At 38.1% G+C, this 25,088-nt stretch overlaps 1 protein-coding gene across 3 annotated transcripts; it reads left to right on the forward strand.

The window, feature by feature from the left end:
- The first annotated feature begins 1,850 nt into the window (after nucleotides 1–1,850).
- Nucleotides 1,851–24,036, forward strand: LOC129777154 (mitochondrial uncoupling protein 4). Of its 3 annotated transcripts, XM_055783241.1 has the most exons (6): nucleotides 2,874–3,082; nucleotides 14,095–14,342; nucleotides 21,143–21,252; nucleotides 21,315–21,800; nucleotides 21,870–22,053; nucleotides 23,345–24,036. In XM_055783241.1, exons 1-5 carry the CDS (start codon nucleotides 2,920–2,922, stop codon nucleotides 22,042–22,044), a joined length of 1,182 nt encoding a protein of 393 aa, XP_055639216.1. In that variant the 5' UTR covers nucleotides 2,874–2,919; the 3' UTR covers nucleotides 22,045–22,053; nucleotides 23,345–24,036. The 3 variants fall into 3 exon arrangements, with proteins under 3 accessions (XP_055639217.1, XP_055639216.1, XP_055639214.1); XM_055783242.1 differs by lacking the exon at nucleotides 2,874–3,082 and adding an exon at nucleotides 1,851–2,680 and having other exon boundaries at nucleotides 21,870–24,036; XM_055783239.1 differs by having other exon boundaries at nucleotides 21,870–24,036.
- Nucleotides 24,037–25,088: the final 1,052 nt, after the last annotated feature.

Below are 25,088 nucleotides of genomic sequence, written 5' to 3' on the forward strand. Positions count from 1 at the left end.
GTACCGACAGGTTCGAAGAACAGACCAAAAAATATTCTAGGCATGTCATGTTTCGTGTCGAATATATTTGATCAGTTGACGTTAGTCAAATTTTATCTGTCAAACAGTGTATGAGCATCCTAAAAGTAGAGGTCAAAAATGTTACACTTTTTGACGAGTAAAGTTTGGTATGAAATTTGTACAAACACTATTTTGTTTGCCACTCCTCAATTATCAACAGTGGCAAACAATGTCAAACAGGACACTTGGAACAAATTCGACTGAAATTTTTAAGGTAACCTAACCATGTACAGTCAGGTTTGAAGAACAAGTCGAAAAAATATTTTAGGCATACAATAGCTAAATATATGCTTGTCGTGTTTTGTTTCGATTATATTTGATCAGTACACGTTGATGAAATTCTATCTGTCAAAAAGAGTCAAACATTTGGCTCGAATCAAACAGTGTATGAGTACCCTAAGTAATATTTCAGGAGTAGGGAAGTAAAAATTTGAGTTTATTCTCATTATAAAAAGATTAGAGCTGAATGACTGCAAACTTTAATGTCTCTTGAAAACAAAAAAAAAATAATAATAATCCTACAAAGATATGCTAATAAGTTGCCTAGCATCGAGATGGAAAATGAAAGGTGGGAAGATTTTTTAAATCTGTGACGTCACAGATTTTGTTTATGTATGTTATTTTTCTTATAATAGTCCACTACATAGGAAAAGTGTTGTTATTAAAAGTAAAAATAAGCAAATGAAATGAACGAACTGGTTTTTTTCCTAAATCAATGCTAGCGTTCAAAATCATAAGTGCCCGACATTTTAACAGAAACTGAAATTTCAGTATTTTTGAAGTGTTCTTACTTAATTTCAATTTAATTCTACTTCTCGTTACGTCGACCAAAAACGTAAACGAACAAAGTCAGAGTCACACAATCTTTTGTTCCTTTGTCGGATAAACATTTGACAGTGCATGGGAAAAATGTTGCAAGTATTTTTTTTCATGTAAAATGAAGTTGGAAAATAAATTGAATTGACTCCGTATGACTTAGATTGAGACGAAAAGTTTTCCGCTTGCGTCTTAGTTTTAGATGACTGAAGTTTTCAGCACCCTAATTGTGAAAAAAGTAATTACAATTGCTGACAAAAGTCAAACTTCCATAAAATTGCTCTAGAATTAAGACATAGTAGACATTAGAATGATGTGCTCCCTTGGCCGAGTGGTTAGCGTCATAACTAACATGCCGGGTGTTCGGGTTCGATTCCCGTTCTGGTCGGGGGAATTTTTCGTCAAAGAAATTTCCTCCGACTTGCACTGTGATCACGCGTATTCTAGAGCTTGCCACTCAGAATGCATTCAAGGCGTGTTATTTGGCATAGAAATCTCAACTAAGTACTAATAAAAATGACGCAAGTAATACTACGTTGAGACGGCGAAGTTCCTCTAGGAACGTTAGTGCCATTGAAGAAGAAGAAGACATTAGAATACTATTTCTGAAATCAAAGAAAAAATTAAACATTTTCGTGATATGTTTTGTTTTTTTCAAAATGCGAAAAATATGATTTGGAAATCTCTAATTAGCTTCTGTATATCCTCTTTCAACGTTATTCGTAGACACATTCAATTTTGTACCATTTGAGTAACTGACTGGTATGCCTGGTATGTGAACTTCCTATCCTCCTGGCTACTAACACAATCAAAGTTCAATACAACCAAAACCCGTAAATCTTCCCATCTTCTATTCTTCATCTCGGCCTAGCATCCTGTATATGAACAATATTATGTGCGTTATGTAATCGCTACCATCCACGTTGCCCCCGGTACAATAACAACAACCGCAAAGTGAACCATCCAGCTGTCTTGCAGCGCCCAGTGTACCGATGAAAGTGTGTGCAAATAGTTCGTCCCATTTGTTTCGTTTATTTTGATGGAATGCGGCCATGTTTGGCTTATTGAGGAACGCGGTTTGAAGAAACCATCAACTTTGTGCGTCAGTTAATTGCGAGAATCTCGCACGGTTTGTGCTCAAGTGTCCAAATACGCAAGTGGTGCCCATAAAATGGCAAAAACCAAACAATACGTGTTAATCATCAACTTGAGAAAAAGTTTTTTAATGGACAATTTATAAGCCTTCGAGTCCGAGGGTGGAGCGAGTTTTTTGATTCAACCTTTTCATCGCTTCTTTAGTTTGCTCCTTTACGTTTGTGCTATTGTTGGAGGAATTCGTCCGTGCGGCGTAACATGGAAATAAAGCTTTGGATCTTCTAAGGGTCAAAGTCAAACACATACGGAAAAGCACCGGAGCACGGCTTTCTGCTAGTGATAGCAAATGCCTGCAGGCAGAGAGATGCAGGAGGTTGATATCTATGTCAGTTACATAATCATGTTTTGCAGTCTCAATGTTTAAATGTGGAAATACACCTTTTTCCAAACAACACCCTCTTCGGACACAAACACCACAATAAACAGCAGGTACTATAATAGTGCCGTACCGTCGTTTCTGCGATTTACTGCTTTATCCCGCTCGGCATTGGATTTCCTTTGTGATGTCCTAAAGTGACTCCTGCCTGTCGCGTGGACTTCATTTATGTCAGTAGTGCTTCCGAGTGATTGTTTTTGTGCATATGAAAAAGTCTTTTTTCGGATCTCATCTTCACCCGGAATTACATTGACCAGCTGAACTGTTTTGTAGGTATGTATTCATCCAAGTCCATCCAGATAAGAACGATTGTGTTACACACCTGCTGCAGCAAATCACTCCTCGTCAGAAACAGATGCTGAAGGTGAAGGTTCTTTTTATTTATAAACAATTCCTGCTTGAATTCACTCTTTGCAATTAAGTCCTAACTATGCTACGGCTGCTGGCGATTGCAGTGTGATTTGAAGTAGTTACGAACTAGATAACGATCGGTGAACAGCTCGAAGCTGTTGATGACCTCGGGTGTGCCGTGCGTCCGTTTGTCTTACTTTTTTTTTTACTATTATTGCCGATTGGCGGCTGTTGTCGAACCGTTACATCTGGTAAATTGTTCTGATCAGTTCCGCGTCGGTGGTGCTCAGGGGATAAGATTCGATATGCAAGCAAATAAATTGTGTAAGTGCCTTCTGAACTCAGCTGAGAAGCCTGACGATGAATTGTCCCTTAAGATCTAGCACAGATGAGAATTTTGAGAACCCACGCTCTTGCGTTTGCACTTCAGAGTGTACAAGTGATGTTAAATAAGTAAAAGCTGAAACATTTGCGAGTATTTTTAGATCCTTTTTGGTTTTGGCAGGATCACAGTTGGGTGCTAAATTTAGTCCCGGCACGTGCATGCGGACAACTCAAATGTTTGGTATGATATAACATAATTGCAATTGAGTTCACCACAGAGAAGCTTATCCCCTCAACTGCGTGTAATATTAACTGATTAAAACAGTTGGCGCAAAATTAAACACTGTCAGCTGATTGGCAGATCACTCTGAACTGCCCAAACTGTTCACGGCTCAAAAGCTCAGCAGTCAAAGCGACGCAGTAAGAGCGTGGAAATGATAACAGCCGGCGTTGGCCTTGATGATGCTGTCTGGTGAACGCATGATTGTGTTCGGATTGTGAACGCATGATTGTGTTTTTTCTTCCGCAATTCGCCTACCAAAAAAGCGAAATCTAAATGCGCATTAACGAAAATTAATGCCGAAGCTTGTTATTGACGTCAACCGTGGTGATTCGCCTGTGTAATTTATTCCAGCAGAGACGAGCCCCCATTTTCGTCACACGTGCATTGGGTTGGAGTGGGAAGCCGGTTCGAATACGATAACAGTACGATAATTGAATTGATTTGACCTAGAAAATAAACCATAAGCAACGAAAGTTGTTTCTTTCCCAGAATTTGATTATTATGCAAGCGGCCACTCTGTACTATATCATTCAAATGCGAATAAACGATTACGACCGGTTAGTTTCTATTAAGCAAATTGCAATATCATTGGCATGTTATATATTGATTGTGTTTACCCAGCTTAGATACAATTGCTGGCAAGGATGTTTACAATCGGAGAGAAATAGCATAGCGAAATTATTGTGAAGAATCGATAAGCTATTAGGCACACATTAAGTGCATGTCTTTTATCCGACATAGAACTAGTTACAGAATTGCCCATCATTTTGTAATGGCTTATGACTTGTAGCAGGAGAGCAAAAGCTAGTTAAAGCGAGGAGCAGAGTGATAACGAACTATATGAGAATAGAAGACAGCTCTAAGCATCTGACGATTATGAAATTCTTGTTTTTGTGCGATTATTATTATTAAATCGAACATAATAAAAGCACACAAAACGGATTGCATAAAAAACAGGTTTCCCCGTATACTAATTTGTTATCTATAAACTGAACATACGATTTTTTATTTGGTCCTCAGGGTGAACCATCCCAAATTAGGGTCGTTTAGAAATAATTTTTTTGCCGTTTTTAACTCATACGCCCAACTTTTGAACCACTGGACCGATTTCTGACTAACAAATAAAAGTTATTTATGTGAACGTCTCTGGTTCGATGAAATGATTCATTGCATGATTGTTGTTATTTTCGTGATTGAAGTGGTTAAGAAATGTGGAAGAGTGATGCTGGTGGAACAAATATATAAGCTGCGGAAAACGTTGGTGATAAATCGTACTGAATTCAGTAAGTGTATTGGCAATGAGAACACAAATTTGGACCTGTACCCCTTTATAATTTCGAAAGAGAGAGAGAGAGAGAGAGAGAGAGAGAGAGAGTAAACGGGAGAGCGAGAAATAGAGAGAGAGTAGAGGAGAATGAGAGACACAGAAAAATAGAAATAGAGAGAGAAGGGAATGAAAGAGAGAGAGAAAGAGAAGCGAGAGAGAAAAAACTATGGATGGGTTATACCTATGATATAACCGCAAGGTTGACGTAGGACTGCCGTTGGCTTTGTAATCAATTGTATTTCTCCAATTTGCAATATTACATTCAATATTTGCAATATTCCATTGAATATTGATTAAATTATTGATTCAACAATCCCAATTTAAGCCAATTCATGTATTATGGTAGTAGTTCTCGCAGCAAATAATTATCAACATTTTGCCTAATCATCAAACGGTATGCGTAGAAGTTCAGTGAGCTGGCGACATGAAGAGATATCGGGCCTGATTCTCGAATACACTTCGAATACATTTCATGGTGGAAACGGAATGAAACGTATACGCGATGACAACGATACGGTGTCGACATCTGGATACGTGATTAGTTTCCCACTAAACTTATCATTATAATATCAAATTATCTTCAGATGAAATTTTTGTATGAGATTATTATATCACATGAAGAAAACAAAGTTTTCCACTCACATTGAATACCAGTTTAATACGAAGAAGTTAATTTTCATTAATGATTTTTTATTTGAAAAGTGCTCATTCTGCCTGAAAACTCATTATTATCTACGACACTTCACTAACTCGTGAAACGTAGTTCAATGGCGTGCCGTTTATTTCGTTTCCACCGTGAAGTGTATTCGAGAATCAGGCCCATCTTCCAATGCAGTCTTGAATAATCGAGCCAAAGCGTTGCATTTGTACCCTCTTTTGTAGACCGTGATAGCAAAACGAATTCCGGTGTGTAAAAATGCATGGGGGTAAAAAAGTATTGCCGACTTGAATATATCTGCAATGCCGATTTTCCCGACATCTTGGCTTCGGAATCTGTATTAGGAATATACATTCCGGTTTGCAAAAATGCAATCGAGTACAAAAGTACCCGCAGCTTGCATCTATTTTGCAATGCCGATTTCCTCAGGCTCCATGGTTTTTAAAACTGTGTTAGAGGAACATTCCGATTTGCAAAAGTACCCGCAGTACCCGCAGTCTGTGTTAGGGAAACATTCTGATTTCCAGAAACGCAAGCGAGAACAAAAGTTCCCGCTGCTTGTATCTAATGTGCTATGCCAATTCCCCCTGGCGCCATGGTTTTGAAGTCTCTCTAATACACAGAAAGTAACGCAACCTCGACCTCAAATAAAATTTATTGTAGAATCAGTTGACGATAATTGATTGATGATTCATTTTTGCTCTCGCAGAACAATAAAAAAGCTAATCGCATGTCGCACTTTATTTCATTTTCAATTGCATACACTCGGCTATAGGCGATTATATGCTTGTTGCACCAGCACCATTCTTCCACATCTTATAACTACATCAATCTTTCTTTGGCACCGAATGGAGAAAACAACAATGGCAATACTTGCAAGTATCAAATATCATGCTACATGTTATTTAGTATTGTCTCAGTGGAATCGCACCTCCAGAAATCGTTCGTACAACGAAAACCAACCAGCACCAAACAAGCGTTCAACATAGCATGCATACGGAGCCATACATTGAGGGTTTGAAGCGACTAAGCATATACTCAGACAGGGGTGTTAGTAGGTTCAATACTTCCTCATGATCACGAGGGAACTGGAAACGAAACATTTTAAGCATGCAGGGGAATCGTTAGCTGATGTGTGGAATTGACGATCGACGGATATTCCCTCGAAGCGGAATATATTGAGTTCGCAAACTCCAAAATTCATGAAGCGGAACTAGTACGATATTAAGCCGAGTGGTTTGGTCGTCACGTAAAGACATCCCAGGGCATTTTGCATGTAGTGAAATGTAACGACAGAAACTGCTACATTGAACTAAGGAGTAGTGTAAATCAACATCAATTCATATCAGTCCATGTTCCTCTCAGCTTAACGCCAGATAAGATAAAAGCACCAATCCCAACTGATGTCAGCATTAATTTTCCGTCTACTGTTCGAAGTTCTATGAAGTTGTAGAAAACTCCTCCGATTTCACTACTTGCATATAAGGTACATCCGTAAGAACATTTGATTCCGACCTGGGCAGATATCTATTTTTTATGTTGAACGAACAAATTTAACTTTTTGTAAGATTACGTTACGTACCATAAGGAGGAGGGGGCTTTATTTTGCGTTACTATTTGTTACATTAGGGGGGAGGGGGTCCAAAAATCGCATTTTTAGCGTTACGTAATTTGTGTACGACGCCTTACACGCGTACACAATCTTATTTCAACATACATATAAAGTGAAACGAAAACCAATGCAAAAACGTAGTTGCACCATTATTAAACGGCTTAAGGGGGTATTCTAGTCTAGAAATCTGAAAAAATCGAAATTTTTTTTTTACCATATTTCTGTAGTTTAGGCATTCAAGAATATACTCTAGAAAGGACTTATCGAAAATCCTATTATTTACCTAGTTAGAGCCATCTTAGTGATGTGGTATCTAACCTGTTACGGCCATCACAATGAACTTCAAACGCGTTTCTCTCGGAACTAGTTTTTTTCTAACTGGCGTACACGATATCTCAAGTTCTACTGAACCGATTTATGTCAAATTTATATGAAAATAATCTGCATACATCTCTCTATCGCATGAACCAATAAAAATTATAACTTTTTAATTATAACGAATAATGATATAATGGATAGTAAAAATATTCTTTGTTTTATTTTTACGGAGTTCGAAAAAACGTCCGAAATTCGTGTCTCTACACTAGAATACCCCCTTAATTGTTTACCCACCGTGAATTCAAACCAACGAACTAAATCAATTACCAGGTATGCTATAAATGTTCTCGCGTTAGTATTAATAAATATCGTGCAGTTTGGGAGGAATTATAACACAATTTTAGTTCACTTTTTCTCCGAGTTCAATTTTGTAAAAAAAACCTACAGAAAAACGGGTTTACATCAACAAAATTCACAAATTCGTCAGTGTTTCTGAGCACAACACTGCACGCCATTTAATAGGTGTGTACATATTGATACTAAACAAAATGTACACACTTTTAGTATATGTCAAACCACGTTGAACTCAAACATCGATACGTGCATACGTGATACATGAAATAGAGAGAGAAACAAATTCGTTTTGGGGGAATTCACTTCAATATGCAATTAAGTCCATTTGACGGGGAAGAATGAAATGAGATAGTCGAGTCGTAGAGAGAGAAAGATAGCAACTAAACGCCCGAATGACTCTTGAGTCATGTTGACGGAGGAACTGCTGGAAGAAGTTCGAAACTCATTTCCAACTGAATGCGAAGGCGAATTTCTACATATTCCCCTGACTATCCTCAGTTGAATATGATTCTGCCCCGAGTCCTGATTGTGATATTTTTGAACGTTAAAAACCTCGCTATCTAAAGCGATCAGTACGTCATAGCAAGCGACTACAATCAATAATTACGAAAATAAAACCCATTTTTGCGAGTTTAATATTTTTTGATAGAAGACTAGCTCATTGGCTTCAATTTGATATGTCGGTTCAGTGGTTCGAAAGCTATGAATTTTTGAAATAAAATCATTTTAAGGAAAAAGTGGAAAAAAATGATTTTTCAGACCACCCTGAAATGAAAATGGGCACCCTGATGCAAAAATAAAAAAATCGGGTCTAATGTTTTGCAATAAGGAACAAAATTATTACTTTTGACAAAAATCTGAGAACCACTATATCGGTTTGGCATGGAGTGGCTGTATAGTGATATCCGCATGTCGCGGATACGAAGAAGAGGACGAGTATAGAGGTAGAGGTTGAGGATAGAGGTTTTATATTTCAAATTCTACATTAAAACTGTCTTCAGACGACTTTTGGATCTTATCAAGACAAACATTTAGCAATCCAGAACTTGTCAGTATCTTATTCCCACTCGAAGTTATCGAGATGTTATTCAAAAACTCATGATTTCAAATTGAGTTTACTAAAATTTAAAAAAAAAGTAGCTTTGAAATATTCACAATGTCAAATATGTCACTTCAAATGCCGTTAATAAATCAATTTTAAGTTTGTCCCAGAAATAACGATAAACAAATTAAAAGGTCACATTCTTTGGGAAAAAATATCAATAATTTTGAGTAGAATCAAGATATAGACAAGTTCTGCATCGCAAAATAAACGCTTAGTAAGCTCTAAAAGTCGTCCGAAGACAGTTTTGATGTAGAATTTTAAATTCAAAAGTTAACTCTTTCGCTACGGCAGTGTGCTCCGTCGAAGTGATTCGGCTAAATGGAGAACTGCACCGAAAAGTGTGCATACCGTGCTGGTGCGATCGATGTGCAGTATCACCCTGATGTCGTCTATAGGCGATGCTCGTACACACGTGTCATCGCGCCGTTGTCGCCTATAGACGACGCTCGTAGCGAAAGGATTAAATAAAAAAAACTTTTGTCGTGGTCACCCTAACGCAATTTATGAGAGAACGCTATATCGGTTATTTCAAGGGATAGAAAAAAAAGTTCTACAAAATTGCTTAAAATAACTGGGACTACAACATTGTCGAATTATGTTTACCTCTATGTACAAAGATAATGAACTTATATGTTTTATTAGCTGATCCGGCAAACTTCGCCCCGCTCAAAATGGATTTTTTGTTATCAATAATTTCAAACATTCACGATTTATTACTAAGCGAACATTCATGGATCCAATCGCAGAACTATTCATTGATTGATCATCTAATTGAGCCTTTACAATTTCCTTCTACTATAAATTTCTTAGTTATTCTACCAAAACTCATTATAATATAGAATCATTTTCAGACACAATTCTCGTTCAAGATTCTTCAATTACTTGCAAATAACATCTTTCTCTGTTACATGGAATACATGTTTGATACAGAAAATATAATAAAAAAAGAACACAGCTCAAATCGAATTATTCCTTTCTCGAGTTTTGTACTTACCAACACATTTGACGATTCATGTTTGTTTATATAGTTAGAAGATATTGGAGTGCGTTTTTTCACCTGAAAATCTATTTCTATTGACGTGGGACTACGTCTAACCGGAATATATGAAAACCTAAACACAGAACATGCAGGAAAAAATGAAGGATTTCGAATGCTTATAGCTCGAACATTTCGTACTGGATAGGAGAGATGTTTGCATCACTTGATAGGGAATATTTCTACGCATCTATCGCAACTAACAAAATGTTGTTTTTCATTATATACACAATTGAATAACTGTAAAATATTAGGCGTTATCTAAACGCCCTAACTGCATCGTTTTGATTGGCCCGATTTACGGTTTCCCTAACACAGCCATCAAAACCAAGCAGCCTTGGGGAAATCGGCATTGCAAATACATGAAAGTAGGGGGACTTTTGTTCTCATCGAAAAATGTTCCCTAACACAGACTTTAAAACCAAGCAGCGAAATCGGCATTGCAAGCACACGAAAGAGCCTAGAGGCGAGTGAACTGAAAAGTTTAAACCCTCTTAAAGCCAAAAAGAAGAAGAAGAAAACACGAAAGTCGGGGGAGCTTTTGTTCCCACCGAAATGTGTTCCCTAATAGAGATTTCTAAACCAAGGTGCCTGGAGAAATCGGTATTTCAAATTCATGCAAGTCGGGGGTATTTTTGTTCCGACTGGAATGTGTTTCCCTAACACAGACTTCAAATCCATGAAGCGTGGGGAAATCGGCATTGCGAATTCATACAAATCGGGAGTATTTTTGTTCCGATTGAAATGTGTTTCCCTAACACAGACTTCAAAACCGAGGTATCTGGGGAAATCGGCTCTGCAAATAAATGCAAACTGCGAGTACTTTCGTCCTCGCTTGCCTTTGTGCAGAGTGGAATATGTCTGTCCTAACATGATCTTCTAAACTTAGGAACCTGGGAAAATCGTGCAGCCACTAGAAGCGAATGAACTTGCCAGTTTCAAGCAAATTCGAGATTCGAGAAGTATGTACACCTTTGGGATGTAAACTTCAGAGGGAAATGTAAAATAAAATAATCGTTTGATAATTTTTTTTTGTCTTTATTGGAAAGATTTTCAGCCTTAGGCTGGTTCATCAAACGTTTGATAATTCTTCCGTACATATATTTTGTTCTAGTCATCATACCAAACGTAAAAGGTCCGTCATTAAATTTACTTGTAACGAAGAACAATCAATCACAATAAATGAATTGACTTTACACGGCATTTGTTCATTTTTTTCACTCACAGAGCAAATATATTGAACTCAATTGAATTTGGAAACTGTTTCATTCAATCAAGAATTTAATCAATACAAACGAATGATTGCTAAGCTAAGGTAGTTCCACGTGAACCTTGCGGTTATATCATAGATATAACCCACTCATTTTTTTTTCGAACAAATATCAATTTCGTTAGCGCAAGCATCAAAAACTTACGAAGTTGTAATTGTAGAACATTTGGGAATCAAATTTTCAGAATTTTTCTATTTTCTTTCAAATTTTCATTTGTCATGTTTAGTTGTTAATATGGTTGGTTAAATATGTGTAATATTTTTATGGGGCCCTCCTTCTCCTTTCAGAGGATTTACATTACATTTATTGTATTCTTCAATCCCCGCATTCCAAGTTTGGCTTCATTTGTTTCATTATTTCTCGAGTTATGCCTAAACCTAAACTCATAGAAACAAAAAAAAATTATAGGAGGTTGTTTCCAAGATACGACCGCATTGTTGACGTAGAACTACGCTGTTATTTTATATATGTCGCTTATTTATACCTTCGGATATTATTCTATAATGCTGTGAAATTTTAGAAACAACTGCTTAATAGAATAATCTCTGAAATGGTTTTTTCATAGTAGAATCAGTTGACGATAATTGATTGATGATTCATTCTTGCCCTCGCAAAACAATACACTAGCTGATCGTATGTCGCAATTTATTTCATGTCAATGCATTGAAAATTTACCTCGAACGCTATTCCGATGGCCTTTTTCGCAATTGATATAGACTCGGCTACAGTCGATTATATACATGTTGAACCAGCACCATTATCCCACATCTCATAACTACATCAATATATCTTTGGCACCGCATGAAAACAACAACAATGACAACAATTGCAAGTATCAAATATCATGCTACATGTTATTTAGTATTGCCTCAAAAGAATCGCTCCTCTAGGCATCGTTCGTACAACGTAAACTAAGCGCCAAACAAACGTTCGCCATAGCATGCATACAGAGCCATACATTGGTGGGTTGAAACTACTAAGAATACAATTACTTCTCAAATTTTGCGCTATTCTAAAAAGAAACGCTTCTGGTAATATTACTGGCCTCGAAAAAAGTTGCACTACTTTCTCATGCTCGAGAGAAGCGCTGCTGGCAAGCGAAACCTAATCACATACAAATTTCCAGGACGACATTTACTTTCTTGGTGACTAAACAAGCGAAATAAACACTTTTTGTTAATAACAACCTCGAAAACAGTAGCAATGTTTCATTATGATCAATATTAGCGCAAATGCAATCCTAGTTGAAGACAGTTTTGCGACTGGCACGCAAACCCAAATAACTTATAACATTCCAGAAAGACATTCAAGATGCTTGGTATTCCTCAAATAATTTTTAGGCGCACAAGATTAACGCATGCTTCGCCATAACGTCAGTTTAATGCATTGATGCGTTCTCAAAGGCACCAAAGAAGCCCTTATGATGACGGAAAACAAATAATGTTAACTGCTTGGAAAAAGACTGAATTATGCCACACAGCTTGTACTCTGCTGTAACACCCATCGATGCGAATTCGCTGATGAGTTTGTCAAGAGCGACCGCCTTCACCACCAGCGGGGAAAGCTTGATTTTGGTTGCTGCCTTAGGCTGATGTCACATTAAGCGGATATCGCGACGGGTTTTTTTCTCGATATGAATTCGCTTTCAAAACCGCACCGCTCTGTGTGACATGGCTCATGCACAATACACTGTAGATCCTCCGCTACGGTTTTACTCGCGGAATCCGCGGCGGCGAATCCGCCTAATGTGACATCAGCCTTAGTAACGGCGTTTACATTTTCGACAGACGCGTCGAAATCGCCTACTTCTCTGTTGTTCTATGCGGTGTCACACTCGCGAAGGCTCGGTTCAGTGCGAGCGCTTTTCACTTCACCAACATCGCTTGCCTCGAAATTTTATTGCCCCTGGCAATGCGTTCGTTTTTTTGCAGGGCTCGAGCCTGCCTCTTCTTCTTGCTCATCACACACTACGCGAAGCGTCCAATTTATGACGCGGGAAGAAAAACACAAGATATGAATAATGCGAAAAACGAACAGAACAACCAAACGAACATATCCAAGTTGGATTACCACTGGTGGGGTCCAATCTTAGATCGAAGCGCAGCGAAAGCAAAGTGAACTGGATTGCTCAACAGTCCGATGCCGAATGAAAGTTTGCGTAAGCGAGATGCACTGTTTATACTCTAGGCAAGTATTTCCCGTCATTCTTCTACTTTTCCTTTGTTCATGGAGACTTTGAATCCTACGATTTCCCCTCCGTTGGTCGTCGATAAGTTGCTCGTTATTGACAGCTCTGTTTGGGAAGGCACACAAATGGACAGAACAAATGTATGGGAAAATGGGAACGCTTAACGTTTTCATGAATTTTAACCATTTACAAACCAGGGGATTCTAATGTATAGCATATTAAACAAATCTTACGGAATTTCCGATTCGTTTGGTATGTAAATCGTCAAAATCCGTTCGCGACCAAAATAGTTGTTAACGTTAACTTTATTTCATAAAAACGTGACCTGTTTTCTGATTTGGCACCCTTAATGAAAGACGTAGTTCTACGTCATAAAAAACTATAACCAACAAAAAATCTGTCTTACCTATATGTTAGAGCTTGGAAAGTATGACTGGATTATTGAAAAGCATTGACTCTATGATTGGTGTCAGGCTTCATGAAGCAGACGGTGAACTGCCCTGGCGCAAGGTATGTAACATGGGGAGAATGACAAACCGCCACTGTATTCCGATCGAGCCCACTTCTTATCAAAATCGAATAAAATAAATATAAATCAATCCACGCACACTATTCGCCTAGAATCATCAGCGAAATCATTCGATGTAAGCCGCTCGCACTCATCGCACTTCGCTAACTTCTCCTTAATTGAGAACCGACGAGAACCGCGATGCTCAGGCAGTAGCGCGGTATCAGTTTAGTAGCCAGTCGTGATAATGAACTTCACTCGCGAAGGTAGAGAATAGCTTTGTTTTGTTTTGTTTGCCTGGCACATTTCGAATTAAGCATGCACTTTAAAGTCGTAATTTTATTATTTTCAGCTGAACAACCCATTACTTCGGAGCTAGATAGCAGCAGCAGCACCACCACAACCGCCACAATGCAACAAACGACCCGAACCGAAATGCGACCGGTGAAATACCACTATGCGGATTCATTCTGGTGCACCTATCTTATATCGGTGTTTGCCGCGAGCATAGCCGAGACCGTTACCTATCCATTGGATCTGACCAAAACGCGGCTGCAAATCCAGGGCGAGGCAACGGCGGTCACAGGCGCCCTGAAAAAGGTAAAGTGTATTTCATCTGTTAAGGGTTGACGGAGGAATGTTTTTGACGAATTTTATTGAATTTGATCATGTATTAAAAATGGTCGCAGATACTTGAAACATTAGCTACCTCAATAACACTGAACTCTATCATCGATTAGCTTCTGTTTTGGTGTTTATCTAATCACCAAATAAAACAATTAGTTTCACTCAATGCCTATCGACGGTATTCATGGCCGATGCTGTCACCATTCGAGTCGTTATCCTATACTCAGTTCCGATGCTCTTATCGTGTTACGTTTTCCTATCGTCAACATCGATGCTAACGCTGAAATCGACGGCTATGTGTATATTTCAATTAATATGTTTCTATTTGCATTTGCATTATATGATTATATGATAAGTAAACAAAATTGATGTGTGATAGTAAGAGATATTTGAAGCTCGATTCGGTTTATATATGGACTGAAGAAATCAACTCTATCTCGGGATTATTTTGACGAAATAAAAACGTTTCGAAACAATCATTTTAACCTGAGACGTTTCAACTTATTGGCGATTTTGCTTAAGACTAGAGTCAGGAGCATGAGAACTGATTACGATTACTTATTTGTATGAGACAAGTATTTTTTTTGTCTGTATTATAGTGATTTTCAACTCATTTGGCTGGTTCGAACAATGAGACAAGTATTCTCTTTTGGATACAATGAACTTTCCTAAAATACTTCGCAACATTTTGTTGGTCAATTTGAACGGCATCTTTATTCCATCATCTCATCATCCAAGACGAATTAATTGTAGTAAATCCATTGATCAATAGTTCGCGAATGGTCGATATCACGGGAAACTGGGTGGAATTTGGGACAAATTCTTTTCGATAGAATCTGTCTTGTTGCCACGAATAAGTGCTTCTCGGCTGCCACCAATCCGAGTAGCACAAACCCTTCACAGATTCCCTCTGTGCGGTAGAATATGTTTATTTGTGACGAAAACCTTAACTAGACAAACCAATGGCTTTGTTTATTTTTTTCTCATTCCCTTCAAATGCAGCAGTCAATGAAAATGGTCATCTCGAATTTCAAAAAGTTTCCCCATAAAAAATGTTCACCACCTCGAAAAAACACCCTATGCAAAATATAAGGTCAATCGGACATAAGGGCGAGTGGCGCAAAGCGGTCAATATTTGAGTTTTTTGAAAATCCAAAAATCACCCAAAAGGGGAGTAAAGGAAATCGGGTTTTCGAAAAAAAAATTTTGATATCAAATGTCTTTAAATTGCATGAAACGTCGGATCTCAAAAAAAAATCGGAGTACGAGACGAAAAGTATGGTTTTGGGTGCCAATAAAAATAGTTGTCTCGATTTTTCATTCGGAACTTGCTACGAAATGTTGATTTGCACGATAATATACCCTTTGAAAAATATTAGCTCATTCGGACTTCAGTTACTGGTGTCACAAACGTTAAAAATTGAGTTTTTTTTTTGAAAAACAAAAAATCACCGAAAATCAAGGTTTACTAGAAAAAAAAAATTGATGCCAAATGTCTCAAAATTGCATTACTCGTCGAGATTCACAATTATCTCGAATTTTTTTTTGTCAAAAAAAATGTTTTTTTAGCACTTGGTCGTTTTTCCGTCTGAAAAATCGATTTGAGATTTTTTTTTTTGAGATGACTGTAAATCTCGACGTGTCTTGCAATTTTAAGACATTTGGCATCAATTTTTTTAAACCCCGATTTCCGATGATTTTTCGGTTTTCAAAAAACTCAAATTTTAACGTCTGCAGCACTAATAAATTAAATTCGAATGTGCTAATAATTTGCATAGGGTATATTATCGTGCAAATCAACACTTCGTAGCAAGTTCCGAATGAAAAATCGAGATAACTATTTTTATTGGCACCCAAAACTATACTTTTCGTTTCGTACTCTAAAAAAACTAAGTGCCAGAGTGCCGATCCACAACTACACCCAGGTTTTTTTTTACGCGATTTTTTTTGCGTAGTTTTTTTTACGCGGATTTTCCAATTAACGCGGTTTTTTCTACGCGGATTTTCCAATTAACGCGGTTTTTTTACGAGGTACGTATCCCCCGCGTAAAAAAAACCTGGGTGTATAGTATTATAAAAAGACCATCTAATTGGCTTTAATTTGATTTGACCGAAAACTTCATAAAAATGTGTCCTCTTATGGTAAGAATTTCAACATTTCTCATTGTCGATTGCTTCCTCTGGGGGTACGTGAAGGACCGTTGCTATTTTGATAAGCCAGAAAATTTGGAGGAACTTAAAGAAGAAATAACTCGAATTTTCAACATAATCGAAGTCGTAATGTTAGAGTTGTTCACCGTTTAAAACGCACTATCGAAAAAAGGGGTGGTCACATCGAAAATGTCCTAAAATAAGCTTTATTTTCGTTTTTTTTTAAATAAGAATCAGTTCACTTTTGTAGAAGTAATTACAATTAGTTGCGTGAGCGTGTAATCTGAAAGATCCTGTACAAACAACATAAACAAGTTTGCTCACTACGATCCGAAAAATGAACGACTGGAGCATTCTTGGAAAGGACAGGTTTTTATGAAAATGGTTTTCTGGAGATAAAACGTAGAATATTATGGAAAACGCAAAGAAGGAAGCCGAAAGATTACAAGATACATCATTTCGTTAGAATCGTAACAGTTTCAAGAAATTGATCCGAATCAAAATGAAAATGTCTCATTCTGTACAACACCCAAAATTGATTTTTGCTCATGTTTTGTCATCCCGATTTATTACATTAAATGAGCCTAAATGTAACAGAAAATGTCATGACTCTCAAATACAGGTAAGCATTTGTATAATATATATAGTAAAACAATGTAAGATTAATACGAGCGAGCGAAACAGAAGACAAATAAGCTTTCCGCATACTCTGCCACATACACGGCCCAGACCGAGATAGATATTGCTTTCCTTCGTGCTCTTCTTTTTACTCTTAGAAAACACTTTCCAACTTAATTTTATAATCAGGTGCAATATTATCACGCATTTACTCAACAGCATCATTAGTTATGTGGATAGCGTGGTCGTGTAAAACAGCCTTGCATTCCAGCCGGCCTTGGTTCGACCCCCGTTGACGTCATTTGGTTGCAATCCCAAAAAAGATGAAAAAAAGAGATGTCTGCTTCCATACATACAAACATTTTAAAGCTTTGGAGGCCAGATGATCTTTTTGCTAATTTGACGCTTCAAGGCAAGAAATTGCATGGTTTCTGTCGAAAATGAAATGCTTTCTGACAACGCTAGTTTGGGTGTAGTATTTAAGACTCCTTCACGATAACTTCAAACTGTATTCGTAAATCCATTTTGTCATATGTGCTCATATGTTCTCATATGTACATAATCCATAATCCATCCTCTTCTATAGCTAACAGTGCCTTTCCAACAAGTTCAATCAGAGCAGTGATGGTGAAAGCTGGAGTACAGTAGAACCTCAATTATCCGCGAGCGGATGATCCGCGAATGCGAGTTCTCTAGTAGTTCTATAAACCTTTCCGAAATTTGTCAGTGAGTGGTAGAGTCTTGCTCTTTTGTTTTGGCCATGGCTATCACATTATCTGCTCACTGATGTAAACGACGTTACAGATGGATAGTTCAACAATTTCTGTACTGATAAAACATAGTTTTCATGCTAAAATATCTTTTTTTCGTGTTAGTACTTCATTTTTAGCCATTCATTGCGTTATCCGCGATTTTCGTTATACGCGGTGATCTAGCCCGACTGTTCTGCGGATAATCGAGATTCTACTGTACTTTATTTCGTATATGTAGCAACACTACACGATGTACGAACAGCTATTCGCTTCAAGGAAACAGGCAGAATCGTCCAGAATTGCGTTCTACTCAGAAGCAGGGCACGGCATCTCCCTCTACCGAATCGACTATAACGGGGCCCTATTATAGAAATCGAATCGAGGATTCGATACAATCACTATCACTATCACACCGAGTAAAATCTGAAATTATAGAAATCGAGGAAAACTACTCGATTCGTTAGCAAGCTCGAATGTCAGCTGTTGTGATGAAATATTTTGAAACAAATTCGAAATGTTTCACGAAGCACTATAGAAAGGATGCCAAATCTTTCTTTGAGGCATCTGCTATGAAAATGTGTTTCCAAAAGTGTTAATATGGTTATGTTTTGGAGCAAATTGATATTCTCTCAAAGAATAAAGCTTAACAGGCGTAAGGCACGCATGCATGTGTAATAAAAACGACAGCGTGAAACAATTTGCTTTACAAAAAATATAATTATTAGAAAATGAACTTATTCATGTATTTTCATGACTGCAATCTATGGAATTCCGAAAAGAGTCACGCACGAATTTCACTTTTTTTAGCAAAACAATTTTTGTTATTCATGTGATGCAACATGTAATTCTCTTTTTTAACGTCGATTCCTTGTTGTAGCGGCCACAATAGCTTTATTGTATTGGGGCCACCACCTGTTGCTCTAAATTCTCGCTTGTTGTGTGCTAGTGTTTTCTTTCCGTTTCCCCTCATGTCAATCCAAACCTGTAATTTAAATGAAATGATTATTGTTTTGCAGGATAGCTTTAGCATATGGTATAGAAAGTTTGGAATCTTCTATAGGAGCATTGCGACCACTGCGACCATTAGTTTGATCTATTGTAGTGAAAGTGGTGTAGTTTGGCATAGTATAGCAGTAAAAAAGAAAATTGCTGCCAAAAATAACGTACTAATGTATGCTAGTAGAAGTGAGCAATTTTTAGGTAGGAAATTCGGTTGAAAGCAATTCAAAGAGTATGATAAAATTTACTTATGAAAGTTATGTGTATCGTAAAAGAAATACTTACTTTCTACCAACCATGATGCATTGGTGGTCTCAGTGCATTAAGCTCCTCTCTCAATTCCTCTAACTTTCCTACACCGGGATTATATTAGAACTGCCTTCTCAAGAACCTCGAGCAAAGTCTACATTCGCTTTCATTGGTTCAACGAGCCGTTCAAACTGGTGGTGATTTGGTTTTTTTTTTCTTCCGCCACTCATTTTCAGCCACTGAAATATGCGCTGGAAGTAAATTTTGCATTGTAAAGTATAACATGATTAATATAAATAACGCTGGACTTAACACTTACCTTGTATACACTATTCTGGCAGCACAATAAAACAAATGATGATCAAAACAAACGAACATGTGTTGCAAATTGCATATATTGAAGCGTTTCTGAAATGTTTCCCAAAGGAAAATATCAGGGACGCAAACAAAAAAAAATAATTCTCTGAAGATATGCAACAAGCGAACCAAACAACTCGAAAAGTTCTGACACTTGCAACGATAGCTATCACTCGCTCGGTGCTATCGAATTGCTCGATTTCTATAATAGTAAAACAGAGCTAACGAGCAAAATTCTTATCGCCTCGATTTCTATAATAGGGCCCTTCATTTCATTCTTCCCAGTCAAATTGTCCTCATTGCATTTTGAAGTGACTTCCCCCAAAACGAATTCATTCCTCTCTCTCTTTCCCATGTATCTTTATGCATGCAACGATGCTTGAGTTCACCGTGGTTTGACAAACGCTACAGGTGAGCTAGATTATTTTGTATCGTACACGAAAATTACTCACACGTATAAAATAGCGTGCTGTGTGTGAATTATTTTGCACGCCTAGTACTAACTAATACTAACGCGAGGACCTTTATAGCATACTTGATAAATGTCTAAGTTCGTTGGTTTGAGTTCACGATGGGTAGAAAAAAAACCGTCCATTGATAGGTTAACTACTTTTTTTCCATCAGGAGTCAAGTTTTCGTTCCTCTTCATATGGACGTACAATAAGATTGCATACGGGGGTACAAAATTAGTGTCAGGGGGAAATGGAAATGTGGATTGAAGTCAGTTGAATGAAGAGGCAGATTTGTATTCATTAGTCGAGTCAGTTAAAATAACCACTGACTGGACTAGTTCACCAGTCATTCTCGCTAGTCAACACTAGTCAATTCATTTTCTAGTCAAGTCATTTTTTTGTTGGCGGTGACTGCAGAAGCAGCTCTAGTCGAAGCGAAGCTGCTGGGAGTAGAGTCGGTCTTCATTTTTCACCGTCGAAGATTTCGGGCCCTGCTCAGAAGAGCCAACACTTCCTTCGAGAGTACTTAAATATCCCCAACTCAGTGGAAGAGATGCCAAGAGAATGGTGAAAAATAAAATCTAGTTGTCTCGGCATCAAGACAGGAATCATTCCAGTCCAACTACTCAACTAAACAAAACGAAGCGTACAGTGATTACCGGATCGGATCAACCAAATGCTCGGGATCAATACTTACATATAGATTTCTTCTACAAGCTTACGCAGACCACCCAACGTGCAGATGCAAACAAAGACTCACAACTGAACATATTCTTACGAAAGTAGGTATGAAGGTCTTCATGGTAATCTAGATGAAATTCTCAAAAACAATAATGATACTGAGAAAAAACTGCTGGAGTTTTTGAAAAAGACTATGATATCCTGTCTATTATATTAATTCATTAATTTCGATAAAGACAAATAGAAAGATATCCTCAGAAAATAAATTTAGTCAAATTAAACGACTTCGAAATTTCGGAACCTGAGCAAGTCGACAATCCGACGATATCCAAGGTATCTCTTGGTTTTTTCTGTCTTTATTTCTGTTAAACTGAATGAATCTTAATATTACTTTTAGATTTTGATTTTCAGATTTTGAGTGAACCAAGCTTTGTGGTTCTTACTGCCATCAAGCCGCAGTTATTTCGCTCTGTAGTTCAAAATTTGTGTACCTAACCTTATGGTATATTTCCAGATCAAACATCGCGGCATGCTAGCAACAGCCAGTGGAATCGTTCGCGAAGAAGGAGCATTCAAATTATGGCAGGGTGTCACACCGGCTCTCTACCGTCATCTTGTGTACAGGTTAGTCCCCAATTATGACTCATAAGAACAGTCCCTAAATGCGCCTTTTTTAATTCCCTCAGCGGAGTTCGCATCGTAACCTACGATGGTCTGAGGAAGAAGCTCCGCAACGGCAATAACGATTTTGCGCTGTGGAAATCCGCGCTAGCAGGGGTTGGAGCGGGTTCCTTGGCGCAGTGGTTGGCTTCACCAGCCGATCTGGTGAAGGTGCACATCCAAATGGAGGGCAAACGTCGGCTGCTGGGACTCGAGCCCAGGGTTCATGGAGCGGCCCACGCTTTCCGAGAAATAGTCAGCCGTGGAGGCATCCTCGGTCTGTGGAAGGGAAGCGTTCCCAATGTTCAGCGTGCGGCTCTTGTCAACCTGGGTGACTTGACGACCTACGATTCGGTTAAACATTTCGTCATGAAAAAGACCGGGCTACCGGACTGTCACTTGGTGCATATCATTTCCTCGATTTGTGCTGGGCTGGTTGCGGCTACGATGGGAACCCCCGCCGATGTTGTTAAGACCAGAGTAATGAATCAACCCACCGACTTGGATGGAAGGTAAGGATCTTGCCAACAATAGTTTTCCGGAAAAATGAAAACTGATCAGACTGTGAATCAATATTTCAGGGGCCTTCTTTACAAAGGATCCCTCGATTGTCTGCAACAAACCGTGGCCAAGGAAGGATTCTTCGCACTATACAAAGGTTTCTTGCCGGTATGGATCCGCATGGCACCATGGTCCCTCACGTTCTGGCTTTCGTTCGAACAAATTCGTAGCACTCTTGGCGCGAGCGGTTACTAGGCGAACTAGGTAATAGGTGAACGGCCTCTTCAAAACAATAGTCACTGATGTGTAACCACACACATAAGTTATCGATTTAGGTGTTCTCTACTGCATAAGCATAAGACCTTTAGCATTAGATAGGATGATTTCACGGTAGAAATCACAAGCCCTATTTTGCACAAAGTTTATTTTTCTTCCGTAACCCTGCTTTTGAACTGCTGTTTGTTGTGAGGAAACAATGTTTGTTTATTATATCTGCGACAAGTTTAAGACAGGTGTGTAACAGCAGACGAAGACTTTAGAAAACGTGAACAGTTGGTATATAGCCGATGAATATCAGCATGTATTCGAAGAAAAAAATCTTCCTTATGTTGTGTCGCTAACTTGCTCCCAAGTCTTCGGATTTGCTGAACGGTCTGGTATACGCAGATGAAAGACAACTTATAAAAGTATTTTGTTGGCTTGTGGAATCGATTTTGAAACAATATTTGATTAACATCGGTGCTGACCTATTTTTACATTCATAACGATTCTGGGAGCATCTGGATTGCCACTGAATGAATGAGTATTGATAATTCCCCTTTTTTAACCAAGCTTTTCATGTGAAATACGCTTTAATTTCATTCGAGATATGAGAATTTGAGAGACGTAACATTGTCATTCAGCTTTGCTTTTCAAGAGAGACCATGTTTCATTAGTTCTTTCCGGCGTAGGCTCCAATAGTGAACACCACATTTTCCCACCGTTATTATTTCCTTCAGCACTGAGCAAGAATCGTTCATACTGCTACTATTAGTGGATACACGTTATTCACCAAATCTTTTTTTTTTCACAAAAGGCCCGAGCCTCTGCATATCTCTTGTGAGGGAACACAAATAGGAAAAAGTATGATCAAAATAAGTTGTCATTGCTGAATCATACGAAACCGATACAACAAAAACAGTGCCATCCTCTAGGTTCAACTTCAGCATGTTTTCAATTGATTGAAAACCATTATATTCTTTCTTCAACAGTTGGTTGAGTGTGATACCCACTCTTCGGCCCGAGAACGACTCAAGGAAATAATCCAAATGGTAAAATTTTCTTGTACTCCCGAATATTTTTGTTGAAGAAGGACTATAATTTTGATCTGTGATTTAGTCGATAGATGCCATTAGTTTAAGTGCATTCAACCAACAAATTTGAAACCGAATATGTTCTAATAGTAGGAACAACTTCTTCATCGAAACCAATAGTAGTCGTGTCACTTCAAACACGTCAATTGAGTAGTCATTCACTTAAAACACAAATTTCATGTCAAATCCATTAACCATTCTAGGATATACATATAAAACTCAGGGAAATGACGATAACTACCTGTTGTACGAACTTTGACTACGACTTTCCCGGAAATCGACATAAAACAACGACGAACGGAAGATCTAGCCAGATACATACCCTTCACCGAATGCCACTATGCGAAGAGACTTAACGGAAACATACTTCTTCATCCGCCAGTGATATGTTTTCTAGATATTAGTAGGTGCAAACTAGTGTTGCTTTTTTTCTATACAGCATCCTCGTTACTCGTTGACTTAATGAATGTTCCGAAAAAAAGAAATCCCACCGCCGCCTTGTTCTATTCTGGAGTCCCTAGGAGTGACTCATGACAATACCAAATTTTATCATGTTACTAACGTAGAGTCTTAGCCAGGTGTTCGAATTTGAATCGGTGACATTTGTAGACCTCTTTATTATATCCACAACGCAAGAGAATCAGGCAAAACCAAACTGCAACGAGCACACGCAATGACCACTGACTGGGGAAAGGTGCAGTACTGTTATATACTCTTCTCATGTAAATATACAAACCCCCTACAGCTCGATAGAGTAAGGAAACCTTAGATCCCGACTATGAATGACGAGCGTTGATAAGAACGCACAGCCAATAATTAGAATTGAAACTTTTGTTGTTGGAAACTCATGTGGAAGGAGAGTTTGTACTCGAGCTAATAAACTAGTTCCATAATACGAGGGCTTGTGTCATCATTGATCCGAAAATCAAATAATATTCAAAGACATCTTCCGTTTCAAATATTTCATCTTAGCCGAACTATTTACTCTGTCAAGATTAATTTAAACACAGTTCATTAAAAGCATAAAGAGATCAACATTTAATTATTATTTTTAATTAACATTTTTTAATTAGCATTAAAATTTTGGACTAATTTCGGAGGGCGAAGAAGGAAAAAATACAAAAGATAATTCTATGCACAAAATGTTCCTTAAATCCCACGATTATTAGGCCTTCTGAAAAATACTTCGCCGCTCCTCTCAGTTGATTTGCAGTAGCCATTCAGAAGAAGTTGGACATCGTGAGGCATTTCGTGTCCGTCGGATACAGCCGATCCGGTATTTACAACGTCCTCCTCCTTTTAGAGAAAAGTAAAAGCTTCAAAAGGAAGTCTGGTTTCGACGGTGCCGCGCGAACCTAAAATGCAGCTGAAGTAGAAGAGGAAGACTGAGAGCAAGATGGTCTCATCGTTCTGCAACTTGGACCGGAAGTTACTTGGAAAGCAAGTGACCAAACGATGATGAAAAAAATGGCCAAAATCATATGCGGATGTGTCAGTCGAGGCCGGCCGTGTCTGAGTAGCAAGTGAAAAAAATCTTACTGGAGAAGCACGCCGTCGTGGTCATATTGAATGACGAAACCTACTTAGCGCAGGACGACAGGGGACCGAGTACTTTACGTCCCCCCCAAGAAGGTAAGTGTTCCCATTAAATATCGTAATGCTTTTTTATCGCCACTTTCACGAAAATTTAAGAACCACTCTATCGGTTTGGTATGTAATAGCTGTACTTCTACTTGTTCCTTTTGGCATATAGAGATTAGTAGAAAAATGCCGCTCGGAAACACATTCAATATGAAAGGTCAAAAATAGTAGACGCTGTGTTTCATCTCAGAAATAGGACAAAAACTAAGGGAATATTGGTTGAAAAGTTTATTTCAAGAGTTTATTCAGTTGAGTCGCTATTTTACGGATTCGACGGCATCTTCAGGAGGTACAGTAAACATTCAC

Source organism: Toxorhynchites rutilus, chromosome 3 (genome assembly GCF_029784135.1).
Source record: "Toxorhynchites rutilus septentrionalis strain SRP chromosome 3, ASM2978413v1, whole genome shotgun sequence".
NCBI classification, from domain to species: domain Eukaryota; kingdom Metazoa; phylum Arthropoda; class Insecta; order Diptera; family Culicidae; genus Toxorhynchites; species Toxorhynchites rutilus.

Excerpts from the sequence above, each read along its gene's own strand:
- LOC129777154 (XM_055783239.1), top strand. The coding sequence starts at position 2,920 with ATGACCTCGGGTGTGCCGTGCGTCCGTTTGTCTTACTTTTTTTTTTAC. Across the intron at positions 3,083-14,094 it reads TATGCAAGCAAATAAATTGT|CTGAACAACCCATTACTTCG; the intron begins GTAAGTGCCTTC and ends TATTATTTTCAG. Across the intron at positions 21,801-21,869 it reads CCCACCGACTTGGATGGAAG|GGGCCTTCTTTACAAAGGAT; the intron begins GTAAGGATCTTG and ends TCAATATTTCAG.